General features: G+C 45.5%; 1 protein-coding gene across 1 annotated transcript; it reads left to right on the top strand.

Annotated features, from left to right (window-relative positions):
• Nucleotides 1-309: 309 nt before the first annotated feature.
• On the top strand, nucleotides 310-27,940 carry LOC149348403 (uncharacterized). Its single transcript, XM_089541747.1, has 11 exons — nucleotides 310-523; nucleotides 1,710-1,725; nucleotides 3,246-3,340; nucleotides 4,684-4,830; nucleotides 14,015-14,237; nucleotides 15,610-15,760; nucleotides 17,678-17,781; nucleotides 18,135-18,285; nucleotides 20,489-20,662; nucleotides 24,724-24,849; nucleotides 27,612-27,940. The coding sequence occupies exons 1-11, from the start codon at nucleotides 310-312 to the stop codon at nucleotides 27,819-27,821; spliced, it is 1,611 nt and encodes a 536-aa protein (XP_089397873.1). The 3' UTR covers nucleotides 27,822-27,940.

The raw sequence follows: 27,940 nt of genomic DNA, 5'->3' as shown, positions 1-27,940 counted from the left end.
TCCAAGGGAGTCAATGTATTTGTTTGTGAGGTGCCCTATTTGAGTGTTTCGTTACCTTTTCGCCGGCTCAATCCTGCTGCAGGCTAAATCGCCAGGAGTGAATCGGACAACAAATCTTATTCAAGTAAAACGTGTCGCTCGGCGAATTAGTGCATATTCTTAGCTAAACTGTTGCGCAATATAAAACTATCCGGTGAAAGCAAGGGTAGTGCTTCGTCCTGCCTTCCTTTCACGTGATTGTTTGATGTTGCGGTAACGTTTTCCTAACAAATCTTATGTGTGCAGGTTTTCAGCTTCCTGTTGAGCGTCATGTACTTCAGTGGCTTCTACAACTCGGCGTATAACTGCCCTTATAACGGCCCTGAAGCGGCCGCGTACCCACCACCTGCTGCAGCACAATCTGCGTACCCACCACCTGCTACCGCGCAATCTGCGTACCCACTACCTGCGACCGCGCCACCTGTGCCCGGGCCGGTTATGACCGAACAGGCCAGCAGGACCAGCCTACAGCTAACAACTGAAGGTACGAACTTGTCACTGCTGAGGACACGCGTAAATCCGTTTATGCCTTCTTCCGGCACATTCAAAGCGAATATTAAAACAGTCCCCTTTGTTTCACCACCAGATACTTAGAGATGGCGCTTCTTTCTACAGAAAGTCATTCTAAGAACTAATGGTTACTTTCTTAATAAAGTTCTATTACATGCGCTTTTCTCACAGTACTGCAAAAGCCATGCTGCTTGCAGTGATATTTTGAAAAAGAGGCGTCACCATAATAGCAACCAGAAATACGCGTCACGAGCGCCGTTAGGACTAATTGAACTGTGCGTTAAGTCGCTGTGGTGGCTCAACGGTTATGGCACTCGGCTGTTGTCCCGAAAGACGCGTGTTCGATACCGGCCGCGGCGGTCGAATTTCAATGGAGGTGAAATTCTAGAGGTCCGTGTACTGTGCGATGTCCGTGCACGTTAAAGAACCCCAGGTGGTCGAAATTTCCGGAGCCCTCCACTACGGCGTTCCTCACAGCCGGAGTCGCTTTGGGACGTTAAACCCCCATAAACCTGTTTGCAGGCTGTGTTGTGAGCGTGTACAGTGTTCAACAAAAGTTTGCAGACCACTCGGTACACTTTTTGAAAGAATACTCTGGCTGTTAACACGCTTAGGAAACTAACAAAATTCTCACAGTTGATAATGGTAGTTCGGTTATTCCCTACGGAGACAGAGATTCGGGGTTGTCACAGATTCCTCACTAGACTTCTGAAAGACAAACCTTGTGGGCTAAGATCTTATGACGCAGGGTGCACATTTACAATAACGCCCAAAAAATTTGCATGCTAAAGTTTATGTTATGAAAACCGCGCTAGTTACGAAATGAAGCAAAAACAATTAAATACAATTTAAGACGAAAGTTTCTATCATGTGCCTCCTAAATTATGAGAGGGATATCGTGTTTTTGATTGCAACGAAGTACTTCAAGTATTTCCTACTCGCTAGGAATTCCTTTATAGCTTTCTGTTCCAATAAAGCCCTAAGACACAGCTGAGATTGTGTTTTCCCTTTTTGCCTTCTTATGAAATATGACATTTCTTATCCTCTCTCTGTCGCTACCATGCTTTCGACTTGATAGTGTGTCGCAGTTTTCGCTCAAAACTAGATAGACGTGTCGACGTGCTGGAGTGATGAGTTAACTTTTTTTCCTTCTCTTGCAGAGGCCAAGATGCAGTCGTAAGTAACATTGCGCGGAGCGATTCCGGGAAAGGCCAGTATTAATTCCCACTTTTTTAGCTAGTTACGCGAGTGTTTTGACAAATTCAGACTTCTCGCAAAAATTCTCCTAAAAACATCTTTTTATGCGACGCTATTTTCTGACTGAGCAATTAGATTGTCCGAAACATTTCAAGAAAGTGAAATGAACAGTGTGCCTTACTGCAGTGCAACTGCATAAAGACTTTTCTCCAATAAACACCCTGTCCATGTCCTCAAGAGCCCACACTTGCTTATATTTGAGGAATTCTTAATTTTGAGTAAAGCCAAAGGCTAGCTCCCATAATCTCATGAAGCGCACGACACTAAGAGTCAGTAAGTGGCGGTAGTTTAAAGATAGGGGGAGTCACTAGCCGTGTTAGCAAGGATGTGAACAGTGGAACAGTACATATGTAGCTTGCATGATGCAATAATATTCTTTTGCACCACGACGAGACCAGAAAATTGACAGGGGAACCTTATTCCATTATGTGTTGGAAAAGCGATAACATTAACCACTGTTGATGCCTGTAGCGGTAGTATCGTCACTTTCTTACAGCCAACAGGAATGCTGTGGTCAGTTGACGTCACCTCACTCGAAGCGATCAGCCAACAGGCAGGCTCCTTTGTGGTGACGTGACTTTCCTAATTTAGCGTCCGGCGAGACATTTTGTTCGCAGTGAGGTTTTTAATGCTGTCATTTAAACTCAAAGGAAGTAGGGCACCATGCAGCAAAGCTGAGCAGGGCGTTCTTTGGGTAGTGTTGAGAAAATGGCTTCGTTCTTCAGGGTCACAAAATTTGGCCCGATAATACTAGGCCACTTGGGCTACGTCACATTTGGTAGAATAGTGTGGTGGAGTCAATTGATGCACTAATGCGATCAAGTAGTAGATTAGGAGATAATAGGAGGTAAGGTGTCTCCTCTAGCGCACTCTCTTTCATGAAAGCTAGTGCGCTGGAAGACAACATACTCCCTTCCTACTCCTGTATAAGCGCATTTGTGTTTAGAGTGTACCGCAAGGAGCTGATGGACTTGGCACGGAACACTGGCCTCTCCGAAGCAGAATAGATGAAGAAAACTGCAGAATTTTCGCTCACACAAAACGTGAAACTAAAGCTCAGTATCACTCAACAGAATGCTTACTATGAGAAGCGTATAGATATGTAGCAGTTATCGACATAAGCGCATGCAAATCTATTGCGCTACTGACTAACAGCGAAATATATGAAATGTAATGGACGTGCAGAGGTAGCAAATGTACAGTCGCAATCAGAATGACCTGCAACGCTCAGGCGGTCACCTTCTCCTGGTTTGCGCTTGACAGAAAATACGATGTGCTGACGCCGGCACGCTGTTGGGCAGCTATGTACTGAACTTTGCTACACATTGCTTCGTGAAGTCAGCTTGTACCACCTTATGCGTGTTGCAAATCATACTGCACGCGATAGTACCTGCATTCATCAAGTACAGACATTTTCCTTTGCTTTCTACTTTATCCAGGGAGAGTAAGGCAACGCCACTCCTGGTGATGATGTTCGCCTTGCTCTTTTTCCTAATCAGCGTCTCAGTCCTCACGTTGCTGGTGCTGAGAGGAGGTAAGCTCTGAAAGACCGTGTCTTCATTCTGTAATGCGGAATACTGTATCGACACAACGGCAGCTGCAACGCCCCTTTCTAAATGAATTTGCTATGCGGAAAGAGAGTGCGGATATGGGCGTATGCATTCTGCTTCAGGGACATCTAAGCGACAACTGATTGAGCACCACTAAGTAGGGCCCTCCATTTGCACGGCGTGAATGACGCAAGCATTACTTCTTGCCGGCGCGCACAGAGGGCGCCACAAGTTGTTGACATGGAGAGGGGTACACTTTATTTCTTCGTCCTTACTCTAACGCCTACTCATATGTCAAACACCTGGAAGAATGGCGTTAACAGATGTCGCTGTAAAGTGGAGGTTTTGTTCATGTGCAGCACCCGTAACCTGAGAAGCTTATGCTTCCTTTTATAAAAAGAGTGTGCGCCAGAAGGCAGCTTACTTTCTTTTTAGTCCTTTTTGTTCAGAGTGTATTTATAAAACCCGCTCAGTGCAGCACCTGGTATAACAGCGCCGATAGTGGCAGTAGCAAGGAGCAGAAAACAGGTGGATTGCGCATTTAATTCATGCTGACACAAGGTTTATCACTGGCTTCCTTAACGCTGTTCACCTTACAGTTTTGTAATTCAGAACCCTAGGTGGTCGAAATTTCCAGAACCCTTCACTACGGCGTCACTCATAGCCTGAGTCGCTTTGTGACTTTAAAGCCCCATAAACCAAACGAAACCATCATTTTTGGTTTCATTACATGTTGTTTCTTGCGTTCAGATTTTTAATAATAATTCACTATCGTTTGAAACAGGCTAGTTAACGTCACGTTTGGTACTGCAGACCAGGTTAGGCTCCCAAGCAGTGTGCATTTTTGGTGTCTTTGAAAAAGGTGCCTTAGTCAGGCATTGTATTGCAGGAGGGGTGGGAGGGAAGAAGTGTCTTGCTTACCTGTGGTGGTTGGACTAGAGGCACCCTGCTGAAAAAAGTTCTATGATGCAATAACCTCATAGATCATTCATCATAGAATATCATACAATCTGTATGATATAGCATACAATTCGTATGATACATCATACATATTGTATGACATATCATACGAATTGTATGCTATATCATACAGATTGTATGATATTGTACGATGAATGATCTATGAGGTTATTGCATCATAGAACTTTTTTTCAGCAGGGCAGTGTTATACGGTATACGAAGCGAGAAGAAATCGTCAAGAGCCAAGAGTGTTCTCATTCTATAAGCTCCCTGCTTGATCCTTTGAGAGGAACGTGCATGTATATTATCTTATGCGATGGCAGGGTAGCGCTTTTTACCGGATCCGCTTTTATAACTACACGTGCAGGTTTCTCCGACACCGTCACCGAGAACAAGGATCTCAGCGACGTGAGCGAGCGGGGTCCCCCCGTCCCTTCTCCTCCACTGGTGGTCGAGGTTCCTGTCAAGGCCGAACAGCCGATGACGACAATGACAACGCCCCCGCCACCGAATGGTCAGTCCAACGCTGGTGTACCCTAACGTGCTTAATCCTCTCCTTCTTTGCATAGTGTCACACAGTGTAAATATTCATGTAGAATACTTGCTTTTACATTGCTTGTGCACTTCGCCCCGGTTGTGACGCAATAATAATACTTAATAATAATACTTTATTGAGCCAAATATTTAAAAAAATGTACAGAAATCCGGCCTGCCAAAGCCTCATAGGGCTTGAGTGGCAGAGCCTGACAGGCAGCGGAACCACGCAGATATACACACAGGCAAAAAAAACACATTCAAAATAACGGACATCAAATTAGTATGATGGTGAGAACAAAATAGACACAAGACTCATGTTACATGAAGGAAAAAAAAATTCTCATCAGATTAAATTGCAAGGAAGAAAACCAAAGTGGCATGACAATACCTCAGATCAGTGCAATAAATACAGCAGTAACCAATGAAATCACAAGATTTACTTGACCGGTGGTAAAGCACTTGCATGATGTTGTAAACTCTCTAATTAATGTATCGCAGCATCTTTTTTATTTTGTATTTAGTTTTTGCCCGGCGAACACTTGGAGGTAACCTGTTAAAGTGAAAGGGAACGTAATAATCTCTTACTCGCCTTCCATATCTTGTAGACCGTCGGGGAATACAAAACGGTTCCTTCGGTCGAAGAGACCGTGTGGGAACATACGGAATCTTATAGTCACTAAGCCAAAAATATTTCAGGACGATCGTTTCCATCAACAGGCGACCAAAATCAGGTAGAGAAAATACCTTAAAGAGATCAGAATTGGAGGGAAGGCCTAAATCATAGCCAATATTTTTTAATAAAGATCGTAGGAGAGAATTAATCCTGCACTTGCAGCGAACTGCACAGTGACCATAAATCGTTATGCCATAACGCAGTATGCTATAACCAAGGGCGTTTACGATAACTTTGCGTATTGAAAGCGGCATGTAGTACCTGATGTTGTAAAGCACACAGGAGACGGTTCGGAGCTTTTTACAAACGTGGGACAAGTGATCATTCTTTGAAAGAGCACTGTCAAAGTATAATCCTTGGTATTTCACTGTATTTCTATAGCTCAAGGGTACACATTGACATTGGGAACAATCAGATCCGTGCAAGAAGAGGTGATGGTTTAAATCTACCTTCTTCATCGGGCTGTGAAAGCATATAAGCTGAGTCTTAGAGCTATTGACTTTAATTAGGTTGTTTGAGCACCAGTCCATGGAAATTATTGCGGCAGCTTGAAGAGAAGAAATTGAGTCAGAGTAGTTCGGTGACTGGGTTACAAGTACAGTATCGTCAGCGTACTGGTACAGGCCTACAGGAACAAAGTTTGAAAGGTCATTCACGTAGACGTTAAATAACAAGGGACTAATTATAAAACCTTGCGGAACGCCAGCTTTAATTAACAAAGAAGCGCTCTTTGCCCGGCCAATGGAGACATACTGCGTTCTCTGCAGTAAAAAATTTTCCAAAAGCGAAAGAAACACTCCACGGAAGCCTAACCTGGACAGTTTACACAATAACACACTGTGACACACGCTGTCAAAAGCCTTGCTGACATCCAGAAACAGTGCACACACCACTTGGTTACGTTCAAAAGATCGATTTAACATGTCAGAAAAATCCTCCAAAAGCATTTCCGTCCCTTTACCTTGTACAAAACCATATTGACACAGTGACAGGATTTTGAGCTTATCTAAAAAACTTGTCATTGTAAACAGCAGATGTTTTTCTAGTATTTGAGTCAAACAGGGCAAGACTGAAATAGGACGATAATTCTCATACCTATTACGTGCACCACCTTTGTGAATTGGGGTAACTATAGCCGCTTTCATGTTCACCGGGATCATGCCGCTTGAGATAATGCTGTTGAACAGCGACAGCAACACGCCTTTAAGTATGTCGAACAAGGTTCGCAAATCATCAACTGAAATGCCATCTATTCCCACAGATCTATTGCGTTTAAGACCAAAAATAATTGAACAGAGGTCATCCTCACTTAGCAAAGGCAGGTGTGCAGATTCAACTGTGCTATTCTTCAGAGTACAAAATAAGGGATTCTGTTGCGCACTGCCCGAAACTTGCGAGAAGAACCTGTTGAATTCATTAGCTATTTTTTCTTCATCAGTGCCGAAATACGACACAAAATCTTTGCCATCATTGCCACGCCTTTTGACACCTCGTAGATTGTTAATCAAAGACCACGTTTTTCTAGTATCAGAGCCTGCATTCTTGAACTCGCTACGAAAATGTACTCTTTTAGCCTGACGAATCATTGCGTTTACTTTATTTCTTGCAACCTTAAACTTGGACCGTAGCAGGATAGATGCAGGTGCCCTTTTCGACTGGGCCCAGAGCAAATCTTTTTCTTTTATAGCTGATAGTATATTTAAGGTCATCCATGAGTTTTCTTTATTGCGCTGCCTGATTTCAACCACGCGAGTAGCCGCTTTCTTAAACTCTTGTAGTAGCTCAACAAGCTTATCATAAATGTCTTTCGGGGGCACGTTTTCCAAGAACACTTCCCAATCGTATTCCGATGCCAGTCGGTAAAAGATTTTGGGATCGCAGATGGAAATTTCTTTTTTACCGCTATCTGCTGTTGGAGGGTTCAATTTCCGGGCTAAAGAACAACAGACAAAGTAGTGGTCTGACAGCTTTGCTTCGACGATAGCAGATTGTAGGGCAGAATTCGGAGCTCTTATATTTATGTGGTCGATGCAAGAGACGACAAGTTGCCCCGACAGAAATTCTTCTCGCGTAGCTTTCAGGATAGTTGGTTGCAGTCCCCATTTTGATAACAGATCAAGATAATCTGAGACCAGAGCCCTAGGAGGGCGAGAGGTATCTATGTTAACATCGCCTATAACACAGATATAATCTTCATGCGAGTGGAAAAGAGTATCAGAGAGAGAGAGCTGGCGTGCTCAAACGCAATGCTACTACTTCTGCTTGCTGGAAGTCAGAATTTAGCTCTGTGACAGTCCAACTGTGTCTCACAAAAACTGCGACGCCACCCCCTTTTCTAGCAGGTCGGGTACAGGAAATTGCTTGGTAACCTGGTATTGCATACTGATTGAAAATATCGGCTGAAATATTGATTTCCGTCAGTACAAATACGTCAAATGTAGAACGAGAAGGTGAAGTTAGTGCCATGAATTCATCCCAGTGCTTTCGGATACTGTGGATATTAACGTGCGTCGCGCAAAAAGCAGGTTGTGCGTCACTTGTGAAAAATTTTGTTACTTCGGAAAATGTTGTATATGCAAGGAATTCGAGATCACCCATGCTCAGCAGATCTTATCCAGGTCAGACATCTTCTCAATGCGGATAAGTCTTCACTTCTTCTGATTTCTTGGCCAGAACTTTGCCGTTACGTGTCCAAACAAATTTGTACTGCTTTTCTTTTTCCTTAGACCTGGCCAATCGGAAAAGCTCCTTGTTTGTCCGTGTCAAATTTTCGTTGAAATACAGCCGAGGGTGAGACTCATCCGCAGGTAAATCGCGAAGCTTTTTCCGTAGAGCAAGCCATACTTCTTTAGACGCCACGTCACGCATCTGCACAAGGATAGGGGGAGACGAACTGTCCTTTTTCGGCAGTCTGTGTATTGAAGCAACTGTATTTGCTTAAAATTCTGGAAACTCTAGTGTCTGAGCTAGATCGCCCATGAAAGAAACCAAATTCTCATTAGGGTTGGTTGGGAGGCCATGTATTTCAAAGTTGCATCGCCTGCTGTACTGTTCAAGATCATTAACTGCGCACCTTGATTGATCCAGCAGCTCAGCTTGAGCGACAACAGTCTCAGAAAGTGATCCCACTCGGGCATGTAGCTGAGTTAACTCAGCTTGGTTCGCTTCTAGGGTAGACATGACAGAGTCATATTTATTAGAAAGGAACTCAATTGACGTTTGGATTTCAGTGACGGTTTCAGCCATCTTTCACCTGTTGCCTTAAATTGGAGCAGTTCCTCCACTTTAGTTGTGAGAGCTTCAACCGTAACTCTCAGTTGGTCAAGTTTGCTGTTAACTGCAGAGAATTCCTGACTAAAAGAAACGTCACTATCATCTGAGTCTGAGTGATTGCTCGCACTAGATTCGCATGATGGGAATGTCCAGGTTTCACGCTTAGCAGTCGACATTTCTGAAAAAGCATTTTTCGTGATAGCAGAACAGCTCTTTCCAAAGTGGTAGCTACTTTTGCAACGAGAACAAGTCAAACACTTTCCGTCCACGGCTTTGGAACAAGCAGAGCATGTATCAGGCATTTTTGCAGTCAGCGGCGAAAAAAAAAAATAATATATCCAGTTTCAGCAATTGGCAAATCAAACTCACCTGCCAAGAGCGAGAAGCAGGGTTAGACAAAGAAGCGGATTGCCGCTGACTGCGATGATGCCTGGGTGTTGACGGTTTATATAGCTGTTGGCAGACACCACGTGATCCTCCACCCGGCTTCTTGCATCCGGGTACTTTGGGCTTGTCGGCTGCACGTGGATGATAACCGACCAGGTGGACGCATGCGCAACGGGACAGTCCTAGTGGCAGCGTCCGAGATCGCCGTGCGGGCGCAGCCGCCCCTTGAAGATCGCGGTACGCCTGATCGGCCTGCCAAGAGCGAGAAGCAGGGTTAGACAAAGAAGCGGATTGCCGCTGACTGCCAAGACTAATTCATGACTGAAGGAAAAATTAGTGCTACGAACTTTGCTTAAGCAATATTTGAGAAGAACCTTACCCCAAGAAATAATAGCTCATGGGCGTGACTGAATGCAGAAATCCGTGGCCCACGCGGCGCATAAAATTTGCTGTCCCGCCTGGGCTGAGGCAGATAGAGGCGACCACCACCGCAGTGTGAGCCACACAGAGAAGGTACACACCACGTGCACCAAGGAGTGGCTTGTACTGGCTGGCTTTCGTATGCGGGTTCACCGGCGCGTGGATTTCGGATCGCGGGCCAGATGGCCTAAATTCTCCAGTATCAGCACCGAGGGTAATTGTGTTTTTGGGATTCTCGAGGCAGAATATCACTACCACTAAGAGCCAGCTATAACTTTTTAATAACATCCATGCTCTTAATATTAAATAGTTAAAGTTAACTATTTCAATTTTGTCATCAACGCTTGGGTCACCCGTTCTCGAAAGTCCACAAACACGAGTATTACTATGGCGCAATCGGCATTTTTATACTCTGAAAGCCCAATCTTAAAGAATTAACATTAATCTACGCTGAAACGCGCAGTTTGAAGGTTTATGAATAGCCGCGCATTTTCTGGCCAGACGTCCGAACTGGTGACAAAGTGCTGAGCATGTTGCGGAAAACAATATAAATCATCCGTGTGATAGACAGGGTGACTACGGGAGGAATTGCATGGGCCATATATGAGGTTCCGCATACTGACTATGATCAGAAGACTACTGAGGACGTGTGGAATGCAATGCGCGGAATGTAGTGAAAGATAAAAAAAAATCTCTGCCTCTCCCGTAACCGAGAGTAGAGTAAGCATGAAATGTTTACGGGCCTAATGTCATCTCGGTGGACACCCGAACCGCACCGTACAGGAAGGGAGGAACGCCACCACCCGTTCAGCGCGATGCTTTGCCATTTGAACGCAAGGTTTTTTGAGGAAAGGAAATGGCGCAGTAATTCTCTGCCATCTCGGTGGACACCCGAACCACTCCGTAATGGAAGGGAGGAACGCCACCACCCGTTCGGCGCGATGCCTTGCCCTTTGAACGCAGCGCTTCTCCCCCGGACCCATGTGCGCCTGCGCGGCTTTGCTTCGATGCGCGAAGCCCCTAAGAGATCACGTATGACAACGAAGTGTATCGTGGCATTTATGTGCTTTTTGCACGCGTTATTAGAAATCGGAAATTATAATTCCGTGCATTATCAAACGCACAGCGACTGATATCTTGATAAACATTGAGAAGGCACTGGCAGCAGTTATTTTTTGTGACTCCTTTGGAGACCAACCGGCGCTTGCATGCCGGTCGCGTAGGAGGGCTTACAGAGTCTCGTTAAATCACGTTGTCTCGTACGGTGCCCGGATGTTCTCGTTTCAGAGCTCGGATGACTGGAATTGAGTACTGGAATTCAGTGCCCGGATGAGTGGATTTCAGTGCCCGGATGATGGCTCTCGGTCTCGGCGTGACGTCACCACACTGCCGACAACGGGGGCTAAAAGCATTTCATGCTTAATAACCTTTTGAAAACGACACATAAAACTGTCATTGAAACTTGCTCTACACAAAAGATTTAAGGTATGTCACCACCTTTCAAAAAACGTTTTTTTTGTAAAAATGACATTTTTTCTTTTTTATATTTCGGGAATCCCCAAACAGTCAACAATGTTTTGCAGCAAAAATAATGTTCGTATCTTACTTTGTTAAAAAGTTATAGCCAACTTTCGAACAGGTGGTGGACAGTTCTGAAACCGAAACTGATGTGGTTTCGTAACACAAAGTGATAACTCGGCAATAATCAACGGCGTATATTGAAAATTTTTTGTTTTGTTTCAGTTTGATATGTAAAAGATTATTTAAAAGCAATTTTTAAGGCTTCTTTTTTTTTGAAACATTGCTTTAAATTTCCGCAAGAGGGATGCATGACGCTACAAGCGTCTCAGTTGTTTACTTTGCGCGCGCTTCACGCTATCGCTTTGAATGCTACTGGATTCGTCCTTCAATGATGGCAAAAGAAGTACAGCAGATATTTTGAGGGAAGCAGGCACCGAATCTAGCCACCACACTCTCGTAGCATGTTGCACCAGTGACCATTACCGTGTGTTGAAGGCCCAGCGTCAATCAACGGGTGAGGCAAAACATCTCCGCAAATAAAGACGGGCAGCAACAAATGCCAAAAGAGAGCTCGTGTCAGCTAAGGAGGGCCCTAGCTATAGACCTGGAGGATTTTAACTTCTTACGGCATGATGATCTTGTTTCTACAAGGATTGAAAAACTTTATTCTTGTTTTTCTCAAAACTAGTTTTTTTGCATTTTCGTGTTGCGCAAACAGTGATAACTTCGAAATGAATGAATATTTTTCATTGAAACTTTGCACGCTCGTTCCTTTTTTATTAGCCTGTGCAATGAACTAGGATAAATGAAATCGAATGATGAGTTTTGATATAATCAAGTTTTATGTCAAGGAATGCAGGCAAAAATGGCACATTTTTTTGTTTTCTTTGGCATTTTTGCTATAACTTTTTTCCCAATCATCGGATGGCAAAGATCCTAGTTGGTTGCACAGCGCGGTTAGTTGGCTAACTCTGTGCCAAAAAGTTTACAATTCCTGCTCTCCATTCGCTAGTTATGAATGTTCGCATAACAGCCAAGTTTGGGCAATTTTTTGTGAATAATAAATGCCAGCATAGATTTTTTCACTCTTTTTTGCTTTTGAATATCATATAAAACGGTGTTTTATAAGGTAAATGTGAAATAAAAATTTAATAGTCAAAATTTAAAAAAATTTTGAAAAAGGTGGTGACATACCTTAAGGAGTTGTGTGCTCGCGTCGTCTACTGAGGATCTCCAAGGAAGTGAAGCTACGAGAGAAGTATAGAAGAATATCTGGGGCGTGATGCTCTTTTTGCCCCTTAATACACCAGTGTTCATTTAGTTGCACAGGTCTTGCGGTGGTGTCATAGGAGGTACCAGTTTGGGGCCTGAAACAACGTTAAAAAAAATCACAGTCTATCTCGTCACCGAGACTGTGAGCCTTGAAATTCTTTACTGAAAAAGGTCTGCCACAGTTTAGGACTGCGCACAGATGGTGGCAGCCACCCACTAGTATCGGCCAGGTTTACTGGCTGTTGAACGTGCCCAGTTTTCCGTCTGTTCGATTTTTCGAACTATACAACGCACAAGGTCTTCCTGAATATTTTTGCGGGTTGACGAGCGTCTGCCGTCAGCTGGTTTTCTTAGCTGGACCGCCGTCTCGCTTTCCCTTTCCGCTTTCGAAGCTTTACGTGCGCTCCGTTCAACCGTTTCAGGTTTTGGTGACGGGCAGGGTACTCAGCGTCCCTCACTGCTTTCTCTGTTTAATCCCCATTAGCGCTCGACCGCTCTTCACTGGACTCAACGATGGGTTTGACCACCTTCTCACCTTCGTATCTGTATAAAACCACCATTGATGACATAAGGAACCATTTCTTCCTTTTAACTCCAACGGCTGAACTCAACGGCCACGGTGGTATCCTTGAAGCGAGCACATGTTAGCGCAGGAAGAGATGGAAGATGCGGAAAAAGCCGGTTTTTTACACGCACCTAGAGAAGTTACCAGATTGAACGTGTTGCGCGAGAAAGTGCGGGGATTGCTGAGTGGTCTAACGTATCTGAAAATAAAGGTCATCTAGTAGCGCCCGCGCTTATTGATATCCCGCTCGTGTCTATAAGTGCGGTAGATTGTTTTCTTAAGCCCTGTGATAACTTCTTTGCTTGTTCCCAGTCGTGTGCCTCGATTAAGGCCTACTAGCTCTCCCGCTATTTATCCTTCGCTAGGAACCGCGGCCTGCTGCAGCCTCACCCCCCCCCCCCCCCCCTCCCGTTCTGCTCTCCCCTTCTGCAGCTGTTGGCTGCGGTCAGTGTGCATTGAAGGGCGTTGGGGTTAGGGTTAGCTAGGAAGCCCCATACCATTAGTTAAAACAGTTCTGGAGTAGTGCTAGCGTACAGCCTTTGTCGAAAGTAAATATACCAAAGGATTTACTTCCTGGATGTGTTGCAGTGTCCTGGTATCCATAGGAGTCCTAACTCTGAAAGGAGGGATGAGCACGGTTCCCTTCGCCTTCGGTGGTTTCCTATGCCTTCAATGCAAAGCGAAGCCACAGAACATGGTCTACAAGCAGAACTCTTGGGCTGTGGACTTTTGACAGTTATCTACAAGCGAATGCCACTATGCGCACTGGTAAAGTGAGAACGCACACATGTCACTGCGCACGCGCAGAATGTACCCGGCTGATTTTGTATTCGTCTGCGGTACTAAGGCTATGCTAAAGCTATAAATCAGTGCTCTGAAGCTCTAAACATGTTCTATAACTCTGAAACTCTTAAAAACTATGCTAAATCCCTGTAATTATGCTTTTTACATGGACATGATGTGCCCTCTTTTCTGCTAGACAAAACTGTAGGTCCTTCATTTGCGCATTCAAAGCACGTGGCTCGACTGACTTTTCGCACACGTTTACAGCGCAGGGAACTGAGACCCTGTTATGCACCTACGGTTCGAATACGAGGGTGGACGCTGTTATGGCCGAAGACGGCCTCTGTGACTACGCCTTCTTCGTGTCGATGTACGACGACGACCGAAACATTCTAGCCGACGGCAGACGGCGCGGTGAAGACCTACGGACCTTCATGGGAGCTGCCAGCCGATATACGACGACCATGCTGGGACTGGCCTACGCGTACCAGTGAGTGGGAGTTCCTTAGCTATAAAGGCGTAAAAAGACATCAAGGCATATTCGCTTGCTAATTTTTAATGGGAACTGAATACACAAGGACGAGATCCTTATGAGGAAACAAACTGCATTTTGTTAGCAGGAACAGTGGTGAAGGGCGCTTCTCAGGGGCTCGTGGTGTGGGTGGCGTCGGAATGGACTATGTCATCTCCGAAAGTTTGAAGTTTATTGTGTCGCCACTCCGCGATTGCGTAACGACTTCACAGATTGCCAGAGAGTCGATCGGGACGGGTTTCGCTCGACTGCTTTCTGTCCCCTCGGTCATCGGTCGGTATTTTTTAAGCGTGTCCATAATAGTAATACTAATAGAAAGGATTTATTCAAAAATCAGTGAGCTCAACGGAATGTGCCGCGTCGACTGAATCCTCACAACGGCAACGATATTTCGGCTCTTGTTGTTATTGTATAGTAATATTGATAATATTAACTTGCCACCGCAGAAAGTAAAGTCACGAAAACGGGTCCACCTGAGCGAATGGGCCCGCGACTGGTCTTGGGAACTTCATGCCGGTGTTGTGATATTGATTTAATAGCCTACAAAAATAGGCCATTCCATTCCTAGGTCGTACCTTAAGGGCTTATGAAACGTGTATTATGTAGCGTAAATATAATTGAAAGTGCTTGCCTTGTGCAAATCCTCATAAGTAAGCCGGTAGTTTACAAATATTGTTTGAGTTCCCATTCCTGTATGTCCCGGTGACCATCGGCGCCGGTCTTCAGCTCGAATGCTGCCTCGCAACAATTGCTTCTTGCCATCAGTTGTGAGAGCGGTGGTTGGCGTTCTGAAAACCACAAGGAGTTTCGTGGATGAAGGAGGCGGCGGCGGGTCTGGTTGGATACGGCGCCGTGTCGCCACCTTGCAGCTTTATTCTCTTGTCCCGGCTAAAGTACCTCTCACCCATCCCTAAAAAAAAGTACACAGTTGAGCCAAGGGGGCGGAGCGGGGTCTCGGCCTGCATTTTTTTTCTGCCTCCCTGAGTTCTGAGAGTAATGGAAGATAATTTTTATCCTACAATGTTTCTGGTACCAGATGAGCTAGATGAAAACTTTTTCGAAGTGGTGGTAGTGGTGACAACTCTATTCAGTATCAATCAGTCTTTGTTTTCTCACCCGGGGTGCAGAACTTTCGAAGGACTGTTTGACATTACCATTTGTAGCATGTGATCCAGGCTTCAGGAGGTAAGAGCGACCGCCTCGTGATTAAGGGGAGGAGGGTGGAACTGTTGCCTTCGTAGTCCTCCTTATTGTATGTTGCGAGGGAGTCCAAAATGCTCACTTTTTTTTATCCACGAAGTCAAGCTTGTTCCCCACACGCTGTTCGCAGGGAAATGGCGCGGGCGTCTGAGGATCTGCGGCAGACACATCCGAATCCGCTGGAGGACTTCTGGAACATAGGTATCTTCCACGTAGGAGTATTGGACACACCCGCAAATGCATTCGGCCTACAGATGCAAGCGGCCATCTCGATGCTAAAGGTGAGTCTGGATATGTCATAAATTCGCTCGAAGCTCGAAGGAGAAAAAAAAAAAACAAACTGGAGAGGACACTGAATCTCCGCCTTAGGGTATGACATGGCAACGTTAATGGTTTAATAGGCGTTAATATGCGGAATTGGTCCCACTTTAGATTCATTGATCGCCGGTAGTTCTCATTCAGCTCTTGACGCAGTGGTGCAGTGATTAAGAGATGCGCCACTGACCCAGCCGCCGGTAGGGGTTGTGTAACCCAGGCACCTCTTCCCGAGCCACCCCTCGAGACCAGTCATTAATTCAACTGGCACCAGTGCACGTTAAAGAACCCCAGGTGGTCGAAATTTCCGGAGCCCTTCACTACGGCGTCCCTCATAGCCTGAGCCGCTTTGGGGACGTTAAACCCCAACAAACCAAACCAACCAAACGCAACACGGTGGGCAGTTTGCTCACAATACAGTGGGCACGTTGTCGTACCATCGAAAGGTCGCCTCTGAGGATTTCTCCCTCACGCGGCTGCCGCCGACGACGATGCTAGAATTTTTGCTAAACCTGACCCTTACCGCTGTCCCGTTAAAATGAGTGTACACTCGCCGTCAAAAGTAAATGGAAGGCGACTTTGTCAAAAAAATTTAATTTCTTTAAATCTAGAGCATAATGGTTCATGTTGTCGGCGCACAGTGCAATTCGCAAAATCACAATGAGGCTGCACATATGTATTCAAGGATGCATGAATTGGGGGGCCAGTGGTTAAATGTTTTCGTGAATATTGCCTTCCATTTACTTTTGACGGCACCTATACATCCACGAAACAGGGGCTGTAGCAACTGCAGGAATGCATTCAGGCGGAGTATACCACCTCTTGCTTAGGTCTTTCTTGTTGCAGGGGCTTCTATAGACGCCAATGTTTATTTTGCGACCTTGAACAGTGGCACATATCTTTTTCTTTTCCGTCTGCTTTTCCTTGCTGTTCTTCACCTTCCTTTTTTTTTTCAAAATACACTTGGATAACCTGATAAGCTATCGTTATACCTGTACTAAAAGTAGCAGTCTTGTCGTTCTTTTGTCTCCTTCTGGACTTTTATCTCCCTGTTATCCAGGATGACGTCTACGTTGATAACTGAACTTATCTCAGATTACGCCTACACCTTGCAGGACTGCATACCGCCTGCGATGCGAGGAGTAGAGGTCATCGAGCTGAGATTGGAAGAAGAGTAAGAAGTTATGAACGAAGAACAGGAAGATAGCCTGGAATAATTAATACATTAAATTTCCGCGGTTAAATTTCAGCTAATTCTGTATACTTAGATTTTTTTTGAGTGTGTGTTTGTGTTCTGTTTCTTTTTAAATGTGCATATTATGAAATGTTTTGTTTATTGTTAATTGATATTTATTATTGTCTATCATTAACTATTTTCTATTGTGATCATGTTTGCTCATTGTTTTTTATCTTTTGTCCATTCGGCCCCCGTTTCCATGATGTGTGATCGGGGTGTAGGCCTTGTCAGGAGGCGGCATGCTTAGTCTACCTCCTTTAGCCTCACCTCGAGGGCATATTGTATATAATATGGCCAAATAAACATACTACTACTACTACTACATCCGGTTTTGAGGAAGCTCCTGCTTAAGTGGCGCAACGGGAAAAAAAACTGATAAAGACGCAGTCTTTTTTAAATATGTGCCGCCAAAGAAATTTTGTCCTCAGTCTTGTAGGGAAGCTCCTCTAGCAGTTCTGAAAGTTCCTCCCACCATAAGTGTGTAGAACGCTTAGGATACAGAACAAACCGCGCGACGTGGCCCGCGGAGCCAACGCCTTGCGCTGTATGTTCTCGAGAAGTGTTTTACCAAAATGCATTCAGGACAACCATCAAGAGCTGTAATCGAGGAATTTCACAGAATTGTTTCTTTTTATTTTTCTTGCAGATGTTTCATGAGTTCTCGTCTGCGCATGGTCACCGTTCAGTCACTGCGCTTGCAGGGCCGACTCCGGAAAAGGACTGGGCCGTATTCCTCGCCGACCAGGGCAGGTCAGTTGCACAGGAAACGATGACCATGATGGTGCAGGTGTGCAGGGTCAATCACACTTAGAGGGAACACAGCTCCGCGTTTCCACATGCCCGCGGAGTGTCATTGCATTTTACCCGTTCATGAATCAATGCAGAGCGGAGCACAAGAAGGGGGAGCTTGACGTGGTGCTTCGTGTGATCTGCCTCTTTGCACGGGTTTGCTACCGGCTTGGTCGCAATACTGCTCAATATTAATCAATAGTGATTAGTACGCAGATAAAGGTGAATTACTAGGTATTAGCGGGTATATTGCAAACATTGTGCGTCACCGTCACTTTCCTTTCTCTATATTCATCATTGCCGTCAATCTGCAGGAGCTTGGGATACTACCCGGATCTGTTTGTTGTTCACGGCCACTACATGTTCGGCGACAACGAAGCCAACCCCTGCGCCGTGATGCCTCCTACCCGCTACTCATCAATCGACCTGCCTAACGCGTTCTACGACGAGTACAAATTCGATCTGGTGAGCCAGCATCTTCCTCATCACTGATCATATCGAACTGAAAGTTCGAAACAGCGTTTAAGTGCTCCGATGAATGAATAAAACTTTTATTGATCCACCAAGAAGGAGCCCCCAGATATCACCGGTACCGGCAAGCAGGCCTGAGACGCGGGTAGGGATGCTTCGCAGACAAAGGACTAGTGAAGTTGCAGTGTTGCTTCACGGCCTCAGCCGCCAGGCGGGTGGCTTGCTGCTGGATGGCCGGGGTCCTCGCACTAAAACTTCCCAGGCTTCTCTACTCACTTCCCTCCCCACCAAAAAAAAGGATACCCGTGAGAAAGAGAAGAAAAAACAAACACGGAAAAATATTGGTCGAAATTATTCCGGAGACCTCCACTACGGCACCTCTTCCTTTCTTTCTTTCCATGCTTCTTTTCTTCCTTCCTTCCTTCCTTCCTTCCTTCCTTCCTTCCTTCCTTCCTTCCTTCCTTCCTTCCTTCCTTCCTTTCTTCCTTCCTTCCTTCCTTCCTTCCTTTCTTTCCTTCTTTCTTTCCTTCCTTCCTTCTTTCTTTCTTTCTTTCTTTCTCTCTTTCTTTCTTTATTTCTGTCTGTCTGTCTGTCTGTCTATCTGTCTGTCTGTCTGTCTTTCTTTCTTTCTTTCTTTCTTTCCTTCTTTCTTTCTTTCTTTCTTTCTTTCTTTCTTTCTTTCTTACTTTCTTCCTTTCTTTCTTTCTTTCTTTCTTTCTATCCTTCTTTCTTCCTTGCTTTCTTTCTTTCACTCCCACCTCCCTCCCTTCCCTCACGGCGCCGTTCAGGTGTCCGCCGAGATGTGTGAGGCAGATACTGCGCCATTTCCTTTCCTCAAAAAACAATTTACCAAACAAATTTTAAGGCGAAAGCCTTTAGTGCCTCATCGTTGTCGAGAGAAAGTTGTCAGCAGAGGTGTCGCGCTTTTCGGGTGATCGAAATGGGTTTGACGTCAGAGTGCGTGGATTCGAAGTAATAAGGTCACCCACGGATGCCGGACACCCCTTTTTGGAGCAGAGGACCACTAATAAAACATAGTTGAACAGAGTGAGCTGACGGGCTAGGTGGTCATTCATAATAATTTCAACAGCGCATGCTACACACGGACATAGGACGAGAAAATAGTTTTTGTCCGCTCTCACAGGTGGCGCAGGCGTCCGCCAAACAGTGCGTCAGAAAGGCTTTCGACTTGTAGCACTTTAGAAAGCCAAAGTGCCACCCCTGAATTTTTTATCGTTGGTTTAGATTCCTGGTTTAGGTCGTTGTTTCTTTCTTGTGCCTTCTTATTATGCGAAGCATACTACATTAGCTACCACTTCAGCCCTTCACCGTGGTTATGCGCCTCCAAATCACGTGATACATGACGTCACACACGTGACACGATGACGTCACGACAGTGGAGAAACGGGGGCCCACCTCGCGCCGTCACTGTGGTTGTGCGCCTCCAAATCACGTGACACGATGATGCCACACCACGTGACTTGTTGACGTCACGGCAGTGGAGAAACGGGGGCCCACCTCGCACTGTCGCTGCGGTTGTGCGCCTCCAAATTACACGACACGATGATGCTTCGCATTCTCCAGGCTTAACCAAGTTAAGCCTCAGCCATTTTTTATTCTAGAGCGAGAAAATATTTACACTTTTATTCTCCCATTCATCAATAGTACAAGCTCATCAACAAGTAACTCCTTATAATTCTAGAATTAATGCTTTTAAATATTCTTTTTTTTCCACATACAATACAAGAATAGAACCTACTGCCGCCTCACCTAACAAATAGCATCGACTTGATTGACCTAATTCTTGACGAACTACTTAATGCTTTGGCACTTTGAGCGGTATTTCCAGGTTTTTGCTATTAAAAATTTCCCCGTTTTCTTCATTTCTGTTATGACTGCATGATGTATTCCATTTTACTATTCTGCAATGCTAGTTCATTAATGTTACCCTTGACACATTCATTATTGTATTCCCTGTACTACTTTTGTTACCCTTGTCCTTCCTACCAGGGCCCACCTGAGGGGTTGGCTTTCTTCAAAATAGATAATGATATTACATAGGCAGGAAATATCAGCCCTAGCGAGTACCGGTTTACGTAGTATTGTCGCAGGTACCTAACCGAAAATATTTGTGCATGATCAGTTCGCTGATAAGTGCTGATAATGCGCTGATAACTTCCTCGCCTATTTCCCGCAGGCGTCCGGTCCGTTGACTCTTCGCGAACTCCAAACCAAAAATGCGTCCAGCCGAGGCTTGGTGTCGGTCACCATGAAGGGCCGCTGGACGTCACCCCGTGCTGGAGAACCGTTCGAGTTCTACTCACACTGCGACACAAACCGGGCCGTGCTGTCATTCGGCACCTACACGCAGGTGAGCAAGGGCGTAAGAAAGAAGGTTTTGGGAAACCAATGGTGCCTGACGTCGCTCCAACTTTTCAACAGCTAGTTATCGATCGAGGTCGATAACCAATTCTATTGAAGGTTTTCAAGTGCCTGGCACCGACATGCGTCTTTGTCCAAAAGTAATTAATTTCTGACTTCCGTTGGCTTGTAACAGAATTGCATATTCATATAATATACAGGGTGTTTCACCTAAGACTTTCTGCAATTTTTAAAAATAAGCTATTTGAATTAGATGCGCGCTTTTTCTGGCATAGCATTGTCAGTGGTGTAGTACATCATAATGCAGCTAAGACGTGCTAACTAGCAGGCTTGTTAACCAATATTTAATAGTTAACTTTTAAACTATTACCGTTGGGCTCCTTAGTTATTGAGAGGCATGTAGCCCACCGTAAGTGATGTCCATATCCGTTTTTAGAATTTCGAGAACGCGATTATCCTCGGCGCTGTGGCCCAACAAATTTTGGCTATTTAAGCGAGTTACGTGCACTGGAGAGGTTGCTTTGCCTGCAAGCTTCTCAAATCGCATGTATTTTGGCGCGATGTAGGCGAAATTTGTTGGGCCACAGCGCCGAGGATAATCGCGTCCTCGAAATTCTACAAACGGATATGGACAGCACTTACGGTGGGCTACATGCCTCTCAATAATTAAGGCGCCCAACGGTAATAGTTTAAAAGTTAACTATTAAATATTGGTTAACAAGCCTGCTAGTTAGCACGTCTTAGCTGCATTATGATGTACTACACCACTGACAATGCTATGCCAGAAAAAGCGCGCATCTAATTCAAATACCTTATTTTTAAAAATTGCAGAAAGTCTTAGGTGAAACACCCTGTATATGAATATATACCGGGTGTTTCAGCGAACACTTTCAAAAATTCTCATAAGTAGAATTTTCTTGGTAAAGATATGGCTTTGGCAGCATAGTATTAGCAATGTTGGCGGACACCAGAAAACAGGTAAATCATACTAGTAGTAAACTGGTTCACTAACTTTTAATAATTAACTTTTTAACTATTACAGTTAGGCGCCTAGTTGCAGTTAGATATTTGTAGCCGGTCGTAAGTAATGGCCATATCAGTTTTTAGAATTTCGAAAATGCGATTATCCTCGACGCTGTGGCTCGACAAAATTTGGCTTTTTCGACTAGTTACGTGCACTGGAGGGGATGCTTTGCCTGCATGCTTTCGATAGCGCATGTATTTTTCGCACGAAACAGCCAGACTTTGTCGAGCCACAGCGGTGAGGGTAATTGCATTTTCGAGATTATAAAAACTGATATGGCTATTACTAACGACCGGCTACAAATATCTAATTGCAACTAGACGCCTAACTGTAATAGTTAAAAAGTTAATTATTAAAAATTAGTGAACCAGTTTACTAAGTAATATGATTTACCGGTTTTCTGGTGTCCGCCAACATTGATAATACTATGCTGCAAAAGCCATATCTTTACCAAGGAAATTCTACTTATGAGAATTTTTGAAAGTGTTCGCTGAAACACCCGGTATATAGCGAGGCTTGTTTACACTCCTTTTTATAACTTTCTTTCCCTCGAATAAAAAAAAAATAAGCAATATGGGCTACTGGGGCTCCTCAGTATACCCCCTAGAAACGCATGATCTCCTTGCTGAGGCTCGAAAACGCCAATGTCGCAAGACCTGTGTAAAATATGTCACGAACCGAACGCTCCACTGTGCTTGCCCCGCTTTGAAAAGCCGCAATTTCAGCCGGTGAGGTCACCACAGCTTGCGTCACATGCCCCACAATGACTGTCCCACATCGTGTACCCGCTTTTCGAAAGCTCCGAGTCCAGAAGCCCTGCTGGGCATCGCCCCTTCTCACGTGCTCCGTTCGAATGCCTGGTTTCGTATGCCCCATGTTTACAAGCCCTGAGTGCAGTAGCCCCATATTAACCCCGTTGCCCGTGTCGAATGGCCTGGACCGAAAGCCTTACTGGATTTTCCGCATTTTCAAAATCCCAAAGTTCAGAAGCTTCCATCTCGGTTCTCTCGTTCGAATTGTTCCGGCAACAAATTCTTCGTTCGCCTCCTTACGCTCTCTGCTCCGTTTGCTTATCTATACTCCGTTTCATACATAGCAGGTAACGCTGCCAAAGGTAGCGCGACTGTTCGCGCAGGCTAAGTCCACGCGCAAAAAGTAGTTCGCCATAAAACTAAAGCGAACACAAGCATATTTCGTTCTTACAAATCTTACGTGCCGCGACTGGCATCTCCTGGACTTCTCTGTACCTCGTGCCACATTTTCGTCCTGCGACTCGTCGAGACTTCGAAAAGAAAAAGTAGACGCGGCGGTATGATACGCGGCTGGTAGGACGAATCGCTCCTACTCAATGCGCGCCCAAAAAGTAGTTCTCACTCAGTGAAAATTATAGACAGAGAGCCTGCACACTGAGCGCCTGACAGCTTCGACCGTGATTTTCATTGCTACCATATCGTTTTATACCGCTATTTATTTCCGTCCAAACACTGACCGGAGTTTCGAAAAGAACGAATGATACGTGGCGGAGTAATATGATTTCCCGGACGCACTACTTCAGCAACCTCCGCAGCGTTGCCTGCTATGTATGAAACGAAGTATAGTTATCTGTATGGTGACTGCAGCACCCACACTAATAGCGCTCGTTCTGTCATGACTTGCCTATCTACCGCACGGCTTAACGTGATATACCCTGCTCTAGCTCCAGTGCAACCCTCTGTGTCATTCCCCCAGTCCGTTGTGGAGCGTATTAGTTATTCGAGTGCTGCCGCTGAACCACCGCGATAGTCAGACACACAATGAGGGGAGGTTAAGGGATCAGCTAGCGCCTGCAATTCAGTGAATTTTTTGGGGGTTCGTTTTTGACATTTTCGTAGCGAGAGCTACATTACCCGCAGTCTGGCCGTTTCGCTGTGGGCTTTCGGCGCCAATTGTGCGCATGCGCGAGGAGCCGAGTGACGTCACAGCCGCGCAGCTGGTGCGCCGCGCGCCGTGCCGCACGCCTCCAACCGAGAGGAGCCACCGAGTGACGTCACACCTGCCGGCGCCGCGCGCCGACGCCGCTCGCCTCCTACCGAGAGAGCACACTGTCATGGCGGCCAAGTAGAACGTGGCGGACGCTGTGCGGCGTAGGAGACGTGAGAAACTCGAGTCATCGGGACACAGCGATAAGCAAACCAACTAGACGTGACTATAGTCGGACACAACTTAAGAAGGCAGCGGCTTTTCCCCGTCAAAAGACCCCCCTTCCAGACAATGGCGTCGGCCAATTCTCATGACCTTGCTAGGGTGACAATGCAGGGAGCGGTGGTGGTGGTGGTGAAAACATTTATTAAATCATAGGGAGAGGTGCTGGGGGTCGTGACCTGAAGGGTCACGCCCTTACAACCACTAGGTGGGATGCCTAGACAGGTACCCCATTGGCGTTTGCCGCAGCCCGGGCGCGCTGCGTTAAGGCCCTTTGGGCCTCGAGGGTGCAGCAGGGAGCGGTGGCACAATGGAAAGAGGGGTCTTTCCCCGACTATGGACGGAGCGGACCTTTCATCTGTCACTCCCGGCTTTGTTACACTAGCATGGGTCACGAGAATGGGCCGACGCCATTGGCTGGAACGGGGTCCTTTGACGGGGAAAAAGCCTCTGCCTTCTTGAGTTGTATACGACTGTAGGGATATACCGTGCCTCTCGCTAAGTATATCCTGGCGTAGCTGAGCTGAGCCACTGCCAATTTTTAGTAATTTTTCTAGCATGTGTGCACAGTTCTTATGCACATAATTTCTGTATTGTGGAACGGTTGACGACTCTCACTTTTTTCCATTTGTGAGTCAAGGCTTCGGAAGTGTGGCCGAATCTCTCCACATTACGAGTGTAAGGTGGCTTCTTCCCCAAAATATATAAACTATTCTTGACAGAAACGTGGTGTTATACCGGCGGCTGAATAGATGCAAAGCTATCATTGCCTTCCTACATGTTTTTGGCGCAGCTCTGATCCTTGCATGTCGCATCTTTTTAACTGATTATTATCGTTCTTACAGGTGTGCAATGACAACGGCTATGCGCCTCATCTGCAATACAAACGTGACCACTACGCCATGCTGACGCATCACCCTACGCAGCGCCGCACGTTTGCCTACGACAACGAAGTGGGATTGGGCGCTAAGGTATCTCACATTTTGTCCTGCCTATCCATTCATCGATTAATATAATCAATCAATCAATCAATCAATCAATCAATCAATCAATCAATATATCGCACGTATTCTCTATTGATAGATTGACCAGTCTTGAAATTCGTGAAATTCTGTGCTCAACAAAGCTGTTGGGACACGCCTGGAAAAAAATCGCTACAGTATTGGCTCTTTGTGCCTTAGGAACAGCTCATGTAGTAGCATAAAATTTCTTACAGCTTAACTTTATGTCTCATCTGAGGATTGGTTACTGAACTTAACTGTCTGAGAAGTGTTGTGGCGAAGCGGACTTTTCTATGACGGCTCCCACTCGGTGCATCTCGTTTGCCTGAATGAAGCATGGAATGTTGCCAGCGCGGACTGCAAATGAACAAGTATGGTATTCGCTGCAGAAGCAATTTATTATTTTTATTTCGCAATCATGCGTTTAATGACGGCAATCGATGATGATGCAACGTGTGGTTCAATCGCCAACTGTCTTTGTTAGCGCAAAAATACCGAAATTAAACTTCAACTGCAAGCTGCCGTCTTTCTCTGCGTTATTGTAGTCTCGCTGATTCGGTTTGAAGGCGGAGGTTGTTCATAAGCAAACTGCAGTGCCCAGGCAACGCAGCAGTTGTGCCACTGTGCGCCTAAAAACTGGTTTCGTCAACTGCTCGGGCCGCCAGAAGAGCATGACGAAACATTGAGCAATTAGAGAAGCGTTTTGGCTAATTACTGTCCTTTACTACGTGCTATTTCATCTAGCCCGATTAGGTGACGCCGCGTGCGACTTCGCCAGGGAGCAGAAGCTGATGGTTGTGAAAGTGGCAGGTGATGGGTAAAAGAAATACACGTTAACCTAAATTATGCTTAATTCTCTCGCTAGGCTGTGTGTTGGTCAAGGAACGTTGTGTCGTAGGTTGCCTATATGCTATATTTTTAATGTCCTATGGGCCTGCGGTTTGCGCTACCTATCGCTGTAAAAAAATTACCACCTTTACGGCTACATTTCCCTGTCTATAACCCGCACCCTTGCACTTTCCCAAAAGGGAGCAAGGTATGGTTGTCACGCACGTGCAGTAGGTGTTTTATCGTTACAGTTGCACCCTTTCTCATGCTTCTCTAGAGTTGCATAAGTTTTGCCTGTTTTAAAAGACACTGGTCATTTCTTTTGGCACGCTCTCTTTGAGGCAAGCTAAACATTCGCCTCGAAAAGCTGCCGACGACCTGTCTAAAATCGCTCTAGTATTCCGGCATTCCCAACTATAATTATTGTACCTAGGCGTATCTTTCACTGCATATCTTAAGCTGTTTGCTATGGAGACACACTTCTGATGTATCCATGGTGATCACGGCGCGATTTTTCTGACTTTACTGAAAAAAAAGAGCTAGCTAAAGGAGGCCAATCTTTAGCTAATCCACTTGCACAGTAAGACGGTACCAGCATGTGCCACGTATTTTTGCCCAAGGAACGTCAGCAGGTATGAGCGGGCTGGAATGAGTCATACAAAGCTACTGAGGTGACAGTTCAACACAGAAGATAGATACTTCCTTGTCTATGACGCGCGTATTTTAGAAGTTCATATATGACATCTCAACGAGCCCCATCTAGGAGTCAGTGATGCTGAGCAGTTCAGCTAAAATAATTCAGTTAATTATCACATTATGGGGGCCCGAATAACAATAACGGAACGCATGAAGGCTGCAGCTGTCATTTAATGGAAAGGTCGAATAGCTTACAATACTTTAAAAGCAAGCGTGAATGAATTACTGCAGAGTTGTTGAACCCGTGCTCCCTTACGCACCCGTGCACCTTTGAAGAAGGTGCATGTGTGTACTAACTGTGCTAACGTGCTCTGTGCACCTTTTTTAGAAAAAAGAAAGAGAAAATAAAGGTGTCAAATGGCTGCCGTCATTGGTGGTACGCCTTTAAGGGGCAGATTTTTTACTCTGTACTCCCTTGTAGTGGAGCGTAAGTTAAAGCATGATTACATTCTCCCATAGGTACAGTCCCACAGCATACCTTGGTGAGAAACAGGAGAAATAATCTGAGAATGGATAACAGCACGATCAAGAGCGACGGTACCGATCGGTTCTGCGGCGCAATCAATTTTGGAAACGTCAGACAGCAGTTCCAATTCCTCCTCTTGAAGAAAACATTTTCTGGTCTGTGTTTTTAAACCCCAAGGGAAAGCACGAGAGTCAGTTAGCGTCTTCCCTGGTAGTGCGTTACTTTGAAGATCAAGTTTCCAGACGTTTTTGAGCCAAAATCGCTGTTCGAAAAGCTTTCAGAGAAGCCGGGAGGTGGAACCAGTAGGTGGTGTGCTGTACCTTTGAGAAAGCGCAACTACGCCGTCAGTAACTCCAAAACCGTCTGCGAGGGCACACAGTCCTCACCCCCATGGCAAGGCCAAAGGATCGAATAATTTTCAAAGTGCCAAATATGACCCAATTAGAGAGCCGCGTGACATGACTTCTTGGCTCAATGTGCCTTCCAGCTTAGCTGACGCTGAGGCAGTGACATTAAGTTAACATTGATTTCGTGCTTTTTAATCAACGAGCATGCACGATATATCGAAATTGTTCTGTTTTGATCCCTTTAATGGCTTTCATCGCCTGATTGACTGCGTATATCTAGTGTAACACAAGGTAGAAGGTCCAAGTCACTGGATGTATGTTGAGGGTGTCCCGAGCTGTTTGAAACAGCTGCAGGTTAGCTTTAATAATGCCCTTCATTTTTTCTTTACGCCCAGCTGTGCAAGGTCAAAGGCGATGTGCAGGACGTGAGCTTCGGCGTCGCCGCTTACGATGTCGATTTCGAGGACTACATAAACGTGTGTTCGACACTGAACAAGTACGGCTCACACAGTCGGCTCAAGGCGCTCAGAAAAATCGTCGACTACTACAAGACTCTGGCCAGTGACAACTTCGACGAGGCGTCGTGCACGAGTGTCGTTGGTTGAGGGTGCTTCGGTTGGTTTTATGGCAAGTGCTGGAAAAAGGTGCACCTGCCTCGTACACAATAAAGGACGAACGACGCAGGACAATTGCTACAAGCACGCCCAGGCGCAGTTTTCGCCTA

This window comes from Amblyomma mixtum, chromosome 4, assembly GCF_055824585.1.
Source record: "Amblyomma mixtum isolate Tamu chromosome 4, ASM5582458v1, whole genome shotgun sequence".
NCBI classification, from domain to species: domain Eukaryota; kingdom Metazoa; phylum Arthropoda; class Arachnida; order Ixodida; family Ixodidae; genus Amblyomma; species Amblyomma mixtum.
The sequence above is the reverse complement of the archived record's forward strand: the minus strand, read 5'-3'. Positions and strand labels throughout refer to the sequence as shown.